General features: G+C 31.2%; 1 protein-coding gene across 1 annotated transcript in view; it reads left to right on the top strand.

The window, feature by feature from the left end:
* Positions 1–9216, top strand: part of LOC139499155 (orexin receptor type 2-like) — a 57790-nt gene extending 48574 nt beyond the window's left edge. The window contains exons 4-5 of the mRNA XM_071287840.1: positions 1341–1459; positions 8526–9216. Coding sequence (XP_071143941.1) covers positions 1341–1459; positions 8526–8761 — 355 coding nt within the window. The 3' untranslated portion in view covers positions 8762–9216. The remainder of the gene's footprint in view (positions 1–1340; positions 1460–8525) is intronic.
* Positions 9217–12136: the final 2920 nt, after the last annotated feature.

Genomic DNA, 12136 nt, shown 5'->3' with positions numbered 1-12136 from the left:
AACGTCATTATCAATATGGTTTATCTAATGCTCACTGGTTTTTTTTCTTTGCAATTGGCTTGTCGGTTTTGCTTTAAAAAAAATAATCTAAGATAATGGTGTATGGTTACCAATCTTTTAAAGAACAAATCAGGGCTGTAACCGAAACAACCTTACGTCACTGTACCACTTCCAGCATTGTGTGACACCTGTATTGTAAGGTGTTCCTTGTTAACAAGCGGGACACATGTTAACGAAACAAAACGACGACCCGAAATTAACCTGATAACATTTAATGAAAAAACAATTATAGCAGACTACACTGAACCGACGGCATCCCTAGGAAAAGACTAATTGCTTAGCATTTCATACTTTAAACCTTAAAGATGTGTCAGTCGATGCACACAACAAAAATTCATCCATTTATTTATGTTTAGGCAAATGGCTTTTTACATTTACAAAACACTTTTGTTGTACATTTTCATTGGTAACAACACATATTGGAATTTATGTTTAACCGCCTGTGATTACGATAAGACAGTTGTATTAAAATCATTTATCATCTAAATTGCCTATTATGATATTATTTTTCATCTTGCGTGAATTTGTTCTATGTATTATAAAAACCACAAGTCAGTTATTTCCGGATTTACGGTTTCTATTCGATAGGAAAATTATTATTTTCCACATAAGTGAACTATTATACCTGATAATTTTAGTGCATATTTTGACAAACATCTTTTGACAATGTCTTTTATTAGTATTGAATGACTTACAATGCTATTTTAATATAATTCTTATAAGGTAGTGTGGTTTCATGTTTAGGAAATTAATCTAGTACCAAAGAATCGTTTATATTCCGAATGCATTAAATCTTCCTTGAAGTTAAATTCTGTTCAATTTTTTTCTGCCAGACATTATGCATTTATAAGATATCTGTATTCATGTACACTCATAATGTTCTTTGTTGACATATATCACTGTATGTTGAAAATGTTTGTTTTTAAAGAATTATTTTAAAAACAAGCATAAAATTTTACGGAGACCCTCAAAAGAAAGAAGCTACGACGTCCTAGTAATTTATATCATGCCCTTGCCTATATTTGTCTGACTTTTGAATCTAGCCAGGTAGGCAAACGAAGTATCTTTTGGAAGGTTTGCTAACGTTTATATCACCTTTACCTTCGTAAGACAAGCATTATGCTAACGTGTTGACAGCAATAACTAATCGAGAGTTTGTATGACAAAAAATGCGCACTCTGTTGCCACAAATATTCTTTATTTGGTTTGTTATTTTGATAATTTAGAAGAAAGCTAACTAATAGGATAAATTAACTATTTTTGCGATCTTTCCGTTTCAGGTCTTTTGAACTAGTGAATAAGATATCAGATGAAAATGTTCATATTATGATAATGCTGTCTCATGCATTGGTTTATCTCAGCAGTGCTGTCAATCCGATTATCTACAATTTTATGAGTGGTGAGTTATGGAATTATATATTTTATATAGATATATGATCATTAACAGAATTCGAAACCAAGCACGTTTTAAGCATTATAATTTCATTAGATTCCATGTTATGCTGTTCTTCACGGCTAATATGTGCCGTATGAACTAACTTTCTAAGCGTTCATTACACTGTACAGTCAATATAAAAGTGTCTGATATTGATATATGCTTTATATTTAACACAACATACAAAACGAACAAAAATGAACTGAGAAACTTCTTATCCTTAACTTAAATTGTTCTGAGCATTTTTAAATCTTATCCAGGTTGACATCCGACTATAACATTATCTATATTTAATTTTTATTTTAGACTGAAGCCTCCCAAAATGTAATAGAAACAGTTAAATTTTAATCAAGATTAACAAATTCCCTAGAGGAATCCGTATAGTCTATTGTTTCAAACTGGAATAATATAATTAAAAAAAAATCATACTGGTTTTTGGAAAAGCAAAAACGTTTTTAATGTTAATGACGAACAATCGAGTATTTCAGATCTTGCATCTTAAGGCATTGTTACATTTTGTACACCTCTGTAGGTCTTCAGTATACCACATCCTGTGCCTGACTGGAAAGTGGTAATCGTGACAAATGAGACATCAAAAATAGTATTTTCTGTTTAACCAGCTAGCAAAAAATACTGAAGCAATGTTTACCTTGATTATTGAATCAAAGTGCATTTTTATATGTAATTGAAAATGTTGCATCAATGTTGAAATCTGGTATTGAATCAATGTTGAAATGTGATTTAAGATCAATATTAAAAGTCGATTAATAAAGCGGAAATAATGGTTGATTCCGTTTATATTAAATTATAAATACAAAATTTATCAATGAATACGAGAATATACAGCCAATTTAATGGTCCTAACGTCTGAATCAGGTAAATAAATACTTCAATGCTGAAACGGGATCATATTTAAATATTTTTAATATCTCGATAGCTTCGTATTAATTACTTCCCCATTTATAACAAAAAAAGGAAGGGCGAATCACAAAACAGTGATCAATGAATTTGTTACAACTGCCGTTTTAAAAATGAAATTGAGAAAGGAAATGGGGAATGTGTCAAAGCGACAACAACCCGACTGTAGAGCAGACAACAGCTGAAGGCCACCAAAAGGTCTTAAATGTAGCGAAAAACTCCAGCACCCGGAGGCGTCCTTCAGCTGGCCCCTTAAAAATATGTATACTAGTTCAGTGATAATGGACGTGATACTAAACTCCAAATTATACACAAGAAACTAAAATTAAAAATCATACAAGACTAACAAAGGCCAGAGGCTCCTGACTTGGGACAGGCGCAAATTGTGGCGGGGTTAAACATGTTTATGAGATCTCAACCCTCCTCTATAGATCTAGCCAATGTAGAAAAGTGAACGCATAGCAATACGCACATTAAAATTCAGTTCAAGAGAAGTCCGAGTCCGATGTCATAAGATGTATTATAAGAAAAAAACCAAAATGACAATAATACATAAATAAGAACAGACTACTAGCAGTTAACTGACATGCCAGCTTCAGACCTCAATTAAACTGATTGAAAGATTATGTCTTCATCATATGAATATCAGGCACAATCCGTCCCGTTAGGAGTTTAGTATCATACTATCATCAAATACACGAGAACATAACCCTTGTCATGTTAACAACTGTTTTTTTTTTTAAATAAATGTGTTTAGTTCCGGTGCAAAGGACGTATAAGTGAATCAAGATTAAAGCCGTTTACTGGATTTGTGGTTGATGTTGAGACCATCGCAAAACGAATAAAAAGGTCATTATGTTAAGATAATGTTTGTACCAAGCCATGATTAATACAGTTGTATCCATTAGTTTAATGTGTTCGAACTATAATTTTGACATTCGACTACGGAATTCCATTTTGAATTTCTCCGGAGTTCGGTATTTTTGGTTATTTTGGTTATTTTACTTTTATATCAAAATGCAATTCAAGCAAAATTTTAAAAAGGTTGATAGTTTTGATTGTTTTTTGCGTAAATAGTTTTTTTTTGGGGGGGGGGGGGGGGTTACTTATTTTCTTTGATAGTAAATCATCAGATTATTTTAACAATTTCCTTTAGATTAATTCTGTTAAGGACATACGTTTGTTTATGTTATCTAGACAATCTGATAAAGATGTTTTTCTACAAACTATTCTTTAATCCCAATAGAATGTACAACTTTAAATGATTCCAGTATCTCTGAACCGAACTTTAATTTGTATAAAATTAGCCGCACAACAAAAACTTGTTCGTGATTTATACAAAATAACATTTCATACTAAATAATTGTTTGTTTTTGTTTAGTTTGCTATTCAGATAGTGTTTTAATGAACAAACAAATAACATAGATCTCTGCAATTAAACTGTAAAGCTAATATTAATCCTTATCATTATTTCAGCTAATGTAAAATATATTTCAAATAGCAGTCAATAAATGTATCATTCTAAAAGTATTGAAAACAAGATAATTAAAAACTGAGATAAGACATAAAACTTGTAATAAAAGCTATTATTTTTTAATTTCAATCCTTTGAAAATCCATTAGTGAACAAATTGATTGCTTATTTAGCTCATTGTTTACATGGCACGTAAAAGGTTTGCATCACTCCTTTTGTAAAGGTGACTAGATGCATTTCATCACTACTAAATACTTCGAATTATTTTGTGATTTATCGAGAAATTATCTTTGTTTTCAATTTTGTATTACGACTTCAGCGAGTTCCTTCGACGAATTTGACAAAAGTTAGATTTTGACGGTTCTTGATCCCTTTTTTTTACCGTTCCCAAAAAATTTTGGTTGTTTGTTCTAAATTCAATGCATTTCTCATTTTATTTCTGACTTAATCAGTATTTGTGTTTTAACGTTGTTTGTGTTATTTTAATTAAGTGTTGCGTTTAAAAGTTTGTTGGGTGTTAAATGCATCTGTTATTTTACTATTCAGTCTTAACAATCATTTATTTAAAAAAAGGTTTTCATTTCGAACCTTCACATGTTGTTTAAAAATTAAGCGATTTCATAGCATTAAAAAAGAGACCTTCACGAATCCTTTATTCTAAAGTGATTTTCACTGAATATACATACCATGGTTGTCGCTGATGACATTTGTATTGCCATCCTTCTTGCGCACCTACATTCAGTTTTAGTTTTTTTTTGTGCTGTTTACTAATATGTGAATACAACACTTATTAAATAAAATACGTCAGAATCGCTTTTCTGGATACCTAAATGTGTGGTCTTTTTGACTGTTTTTTGTTTTAATGTGATCTTGCCTGTTTTTACTAAATATTTCCCCTTTACTTGTAAACAAAGATTAATTAGATTAGTATATGAAATTCTGTTTGTTATGATATCTTGTGTAAAGCTATATCTAGTTAGTACATGCAACTTTAAATCAGAGCTTTGGAACTTGATTCGAAGAGTAAAGACGTGAAACATGTTATATCATTAATAGAAATAATATCTAAATTGGTTAAGAAATCATTCGTCTACAAGTTATCTGTCTGCATGAGACTGTCGTTAAAAGTTACAGTTGTGAAATCAGCATTTACTCATCAAATATTACATCGGTAAGGTTGTACCTTCTACTCGCCATGGCACCTAAGTAAGTAAACTCTACGGACGCCATCACGAGATGGTCGACCGTTACGGAGTATCCATTTCACAGATGATATCGGATATGTCCCATATGTCGTAACTACATCCGTTCCCTTTCCACGCATGTGACACACCGAATTAGACTATTTACCGGGTTTGTAATAAAATGAGCAACACGACTGGTGCCACATGTGGAGCAGGATCTGCCTACCCTTCCGGGTTTTGGTGGGCGTTCGTGATGCTTAGTCCTTCGTTTCTATGTTGTGTCTTGTGTACTATAATTGTTTGTCTGTCATCTGAGATCACCCCCAGGTTTTAGTGGGTGTTCGTGTTGCTTAGTTTTTAGTGTTCTATGTTGTGTCTTGTGTACTATAATTGTTTGTCTTTTTTAGCCATGGCGTTGTCATTTTACATTCGATCTATGAGTTTGAATGTCCCTCTTGTATTTTTCGCCCCTCTGATAGCAATGTCATGAAAATGAGTTTTAACACCGAATGCAGCTATCCTTTCTGATAACAGTAATACAAAACTATTAATGACAAAATACAATCTCATATGAGTATTTGACCTACATTGTACTGAAAATGTAATTCAACTTAAGTTTCATAAGATTAACTTATTCAGCTGAATACCCGCCATCAAAGCCGACATTAAAATCGATATTTACGTGTGATTGTATAATGATTCTATGGCAGATCTGATAAAAATGTCATTATATAACCAGACCCCAAGCTAGAATTCAAACATGCAAACCCTAAGGCTCTATGAAGTTTATTATAAATGTGGAAAAAAATAATTGTTGTTCTGTTACAATTTTAATGCTCAAAGTATGTAAAAAGTAAAATCAAAAAAATACTCAACTCAAAAAAATAAATAAATTTACTGTTTGATTTCATTCCAGCACTGTTGTTGCAAAAATTACATCAACGATACCATCTTCTAATACTTATTGGAAATCTCAGTTTCCTTCTTTTCCAAAATTAGATAAAGATAATATTCAAATTCATTTTCTTGGCTCAAATGGTTGTTACATTTTTCATGAAAAGTTACCAAAATGAATTTTGATGGATTTGCTTATTTGTAGTATTGTATAGAAGCTCGTTCATGAAACTGTTAAAAAAAACCATAATTTTTTACAAGATTTCTTTTTTCATTTATACAAAAGTCAAATGGGCGATATTCTATCACTGTGATGGTCTTTTTGAAACTATTTACATTCGCAATTATCTGAAAAATACAATGTCTGTACATGTTTAACACTAATAGAGATACAACGCTTGTAGGACAAAAAATTCATAACAGTGGCCTATTTATCTAGCAAAATGCTAGAAGTAATTTTTTTACTAACACAATTAAGTTCCTAAATTCTTTTTTGTCACATTGTAGCAGATCGGTAATTGTTACCATCAGCAGAAGCATTATACAGTCCAATTTATAGAACGTGTCAATAATGAAGCCGTAAGAAGCATTTGATTAAATTCCTTGTAATTTCTTGTAGTCAAATTAGGACATAATCATGATAATGTTACAACAAGTACAAACCATTACGTTGAAAAAAGCAATACAAAATGGATTAGGTAAACTGAGAACCACATTTAATAAAATGTTATCCAATACAGCGAGACGATCTGCACTAGACGGGAAACTGGTATGCTCTACTACAAAGATAAACAATTCTAGAAAAACAACAATACAGTTTATTGGAATTTAAGTTAAAAAAAACTAAACAGTGTTTTTGGTACTCTCTTGTTTAGCCTTCATTTGAATACATCTATATTTAATCTTTGTTCTAATATTGTTGTCGATTGTTTTAGTTTAATGTCAGTTCTAAATTGAGTTTATCTAAGGGAATTATCACTTCTGATCTTTTTGAAGTAGACGAAATATACTCGTTTATTGGAATTTAAATTACACTAGAAATGCAGTACGTATTGATATAAGTACATATTATTCAAGAGTGGTAAGTAACAAGCCAGAACAGTCAGACTAAGTCGTTATATTGTCGATTAAATCGATAGATAAACTTATTCATTCATAGTCTGGACCCTTTCGACACCAAACATTAGTTTAAGAGTACATTTTTAAAGCTACTCCAAGTAAACAAAGATTGTCTAAGTGTTGTTTTATATACCGAAAAATATAGGAATTTCTTTTTTGCAACAATGGAACGTGAAATACACAAGCAATACAGATAAGTAGAAGGTTTGCAGGGGCAATTGATATTCCCTAAAACCTATATTGGTGGTTTGTTTCAGACATACTTAATAAAATTTCTAGAAAATTTACCAAGGAACAAAAATTTGCACCTCATATTTCTATATTTGTTGACTATTTGTAGCTACTGATACCGTGAGTTAAGGAGTTATTGTATTCGGAAGCCACACTATATTGTCATTTTAATTTTTAATTATTTATTGTTATTTTAATTTTCTAGCAGTTGGTCGATCCCGCAAGTTGGGTTCTACTCCTGTTAGCTCCCTTTTTGCTCACATAGCTTTTAAAATAACCCCGTTTTAAATGCACAAAATTCATAAGAAGTTATTTACATTTTTGCACATAAACAATCAAAAGAGTCTTCACCTGTCCTGTATCTTTCAGCAGCATTAATTCCATTTCTTAAACCAAGACCGAAACCTGAATTAAGTAGCCAGAAAATTATTCTATTTTCCTATTAAAGGCAGCCCAATAGTCAGTACCTCGGTGGTGACAATAATTACCATTGCTAGGGTCACAATTATAAATCACGTGTTTTCGAAACTTTTAATTGTTCAACTTAGCAAACATGTTCTATCTTAGGAATATATGACCTAAGCTGTACTTGGAAAAACCTTTTTTTTTTATATTTAGGGGTCCTCAGTGCTCTTCAACGTCCTTCTCTAACTGCTCTTTTTAACATTTTCGATTCGAGCGTCAATGATGGTTCGTTTATAGCCCAAACGCTTGTCTGGCGTATGCAATTTCAATCCTGGTATTTATTGCTACATGTATGATTAATTTATTTGTTGTGTAAAATTTGAAGTTTATCATTCTGTAAAATACTTGTAAAAAGTCTTTCCATAACAAAATCGTCGACGACAATATTTTGTCCGATGTCAACTTAATGACATTAGTTAAATACAGTCTAGATGGTAATATAAGACAATAAATTGGAGAAATAATACGACAGCTCCAATTTGTTATACAAGCGAACACACTGCTGAACTGGCTATTGCACAATTGTGTTAAATGAATCAATTGTATGAAATCGGTTGTCATAGAAATAGCGTCTTATAAACTAGGAGTGTTTGGAAGTGTACAATCAAATAATGTTGTCCTTACCATCTGTTATTAACGATAAATAACATAGTGCTCTATAGTACTAAATCACTTAAAGATAATTTTGTTTGTATATCTTTTAGTGCATTTATTTGTATGATGTACTTTTTATTATACTATTTCAGCCAAGTTTAGAAAAGAATTTAGAGTAGCACTTAGTTGTTGCAGGAAGGGACGAAGACTGGTGTTTAGACCTCCACAATACACTACATCGTCTACAAGAAATCGAGGCTCCATTCCAAGAGGATCTATACCTAGATCAGAGAGATTTACAATGAACACATATACTAATAAACATGGTTGGTTTGTTGCTTCTGGGATTTTAAAAAAGGCAGTGATGCAACAGGACAAATATGATTAGTTTATGGTTTAATATCTAATCGACTATTGCTTTTTTAATATATTAAGCACATATGTTAATACTTAAATTGTGAGAGAATTGACAAAAGTTACTAAATAAGTACATAAATTACAACGCTTACATTTGACCAAACAAGAAGATCAAGTAGTCATATTAAATGAGACACGATATTGTTTAGAAATGAAAGATTTGACATTTGTACAGTGAAAGTAAACTGGGGTCCTGAAATGGATGTGTGGCAGGATTATGTTTCGAATGCTCAAAATCAGTTTTGGAGATAAAGCTCGATATATTTACCTGATATTGAGATATCAAGTGAAAAGCAAGTAAAGGATACTATTCAAATTGAAGCAAAGCTGTAGATGAAAGAGTCCCAGATGACATTTAAAATTGACGATTTCGAAAAAGTTACATGACATATTTTTACTATTATAAACTAAAATGAATTAAATATTTTATGTGTATTGAGAGGCCAAACAAGCTCCGTTTCAATTCCCTCAACATTTTAAGGTTTAAAACAGTAGGTGAATACCATCGCTGTGCTTGATTTTTGTAGTACATTACTAATTCTAATTCTAATTACTAAAACAATAAAAATATCACAAACAGGATTAGAAAATTGTTCAAAATGTCGCATGTAAACTTATATTTTGGTAAATGGCTGTGAAATAAAAACTTAGAAATAAAAAAATAAAAACGGTACATATTTTTGATTCCCAAAGCAATATAACATAATTTATAAGGTTACATGAAACATTTTAGAAGCAACCGTTACAAACTATTGAGATTAGCAATTTTGTCACATGTATTTTTTTAATGTTTCGATTGGTGTACATGATTGATATTTTGGAATATGAGAGGTTTTCTAAACCAGTTATCAAGAAACTATAAGCTGGTTTTGGACTTCATTGACCTATTTCCGAGCGTGCCTTTTATCTTGAAAGCTGTAAACGATAGGTAGAATCTTTGCACCTAAGCAATTTTAAGTTATCCAAGATATTATTAAATAAATTAACGAGTCTAAGGAGCGTATTGCCATACTCTACAAGTAATTTTAGCGAGTTGACGACAGTTTTATCACACTTCCCATAATATATTCGACCTCCACCTACGTCTCATGGAGTCATATAAAAGGAGCGTATGTAGAATTCATCATAGAAATAAGGCAAATAATGGTAACAAAGTGAAACGATTGTAGTTTTACACAACAATATAATATTCACAAAGCGCAGCACATATCAAACAGGGTAAAGTGCAGGATTTACCACCACCCGGATGCCGAGTAATGCAAGTTTTTAGTTTGAAGGGCATGTGGTTATCAAACTTATTTTTGACTGCCGTTATTTCAACCTATTTGGCAAATGTTTATAAACTTGATCACTTTTTCTATCCATTTAGTTTCGTACGAAAATTTTATCATTTGATTAGTACAGAAACGATCAATAAATGAAAAAAATGCGTTAGATTTCGTACATCACAATTTTATTTATATAATCATTTGTACTCTAATAGTCAGTTTTTGGTTGATTTTCTTGAAATTTATGTAAGGTATGATACTTTGATGGAGTTATAAGTTGATATTTGACTAAATTATATAATCTTCTGCTCATGAAATGTACAAAAACCGAAGTGTTTTGGGTAGGTTTTTTTTGTGCATTTTTCATTAAAAAAATTGCAAATTTGAAGCTTTGTGACCATTTTGAAAAAATAATGTGAACATTTGGTATTGTTTATACCTGTATATTATATTTATTCAGCATCTAATTTGTCTAAAGAAACTTTAAACCACAAAAAGAATAATACATGCTTAATTATTTTTATTAAATTTGAGATTCTTTACCTTGACATGTTGAAAAATTCAATAAATGGTCAACTAATGAATTACGAAATATAGATTATAGCTTGATAAAAGACATGAAAACACCTTTAGAGTTGTTTGTTATACCCTAAAGACCACTAAAAAATATTCTGATGAATAGAAGCGGTAAAGTTATAATTTTGTATCGATTTTAATTGATATTTCTGCCTTTTTTTGCAAGAGTTATTTCCCTTTTCAATGCAAATCTCCATAGGAATTTCAAATGGTGATTTTTTTACTCTTCCTCAAATAAGATTTTATGGGACTTTTTTTTCTGTGTATATTTGGGTTATAATGCTAAAGATGAAAACTTAAAAATCTTCTGTTGCAATTACATTAAGGTTAGGGTCAAATTTATGCTAGATTGACTGGACTATAATTAGGATTAACAAATACACAGCATTTGAGAACGTAATTGTTCAGTTAAAATTTAGAACAGAATTACTTGTTGTTTAGGTAAAATAATCAAATTAGAGTATAAATATTTAAAAACAAATGCTACCAGATAAAAAAATAAACTTAAATCCAACATCAAACTGACTTACAAGATAAAAGTCAAAAGAACTTCACCTTTCAAACTTTGATTATTTTAACAAAAAATAAACTGCGCAGGCTTTTAATTTGAAAGTTGTCAATATATTTTAAACAAAAAAGGCATGTCGTTGTTAAAATGCAAGTGTATTATTAATGTCAGCCCGAGCATGTGCTCTGATTGCACTGTTATTTATAATGCTAGATACCATGTCTTGCATCCATTGAATTATTGAGGGTCAAACTAATTAAAAGTCATTCCGTTTCAAAATGTATGCTTTCGTTTATTATGTAGCTTCTGAAATTGTACGCGAGTGGTCTTTTTATATAACGTTACCATAGAAAAGAAGTTAATAATTACATATAAATGTTTATAATAAAATATACAGGTTTGACTTGTTCATGCCCTTTTTGAAATGCAGGCTTTAATTTCTCACTGCTCCAGTCGATAGGCGAATATTTGGTAACCATTGCCTTTTTAAAATAGGGTTAGTCGCAAATGACATTCGTCGAACTAGGTGATGCAGTGATCTGGCACGGCAATGTGACAGGTGGTCTACCGGATCTTGGCAAGTCTTTCATGGAGTTCCGTTTTGATATGTGTTTTTTTTTCACGTGACGGCTGACCACAATACAGTGATAATCCATATGACGTCTAAAACCATTAAAGGACTTCCCTGTTGACCTAATGGCGATAATTTTTAATCGTTGAGCCTCCGATATTCGTCTGCGGAACATGCTCATATAGAAGGAATATGAGCATGTTCCGCAGACGAATATCGGAGGCTCAATGTTATTATAGTCAAAACGCCTGACTTAATTACTCAAATTTGAAAAGGGAATATACCCAATGTTGAATATTGCATAAGAGGCATGGTTCCCATGCATGATACTTCAATATCAAAATTACACATCTATCCTCACATCTTTTTAATGGTAGAATGGTCTTGTTAAAATCAATATTTGTATTAAAAATTCATTCATGC

The sequence above is a fragment of the Mytilus edulis genome, chromosome 1 (assembly GCF_963676685.1).
Source record: "Mytilus edulis chromosome 1, xbMytEdul2.2, whole genome shotgun sequence".
NCBI classification, from domain to species: Eukaryota; Metazoa; Mollusca; class Bivalvia; order Mytilida; family Mytilidae; genus Mytilus; species Mytilus edulis.
Note: the sequence above shows the minus strand (reverse complement) of the source record. Positions and strands in the feature narration are given on the sequence as shown.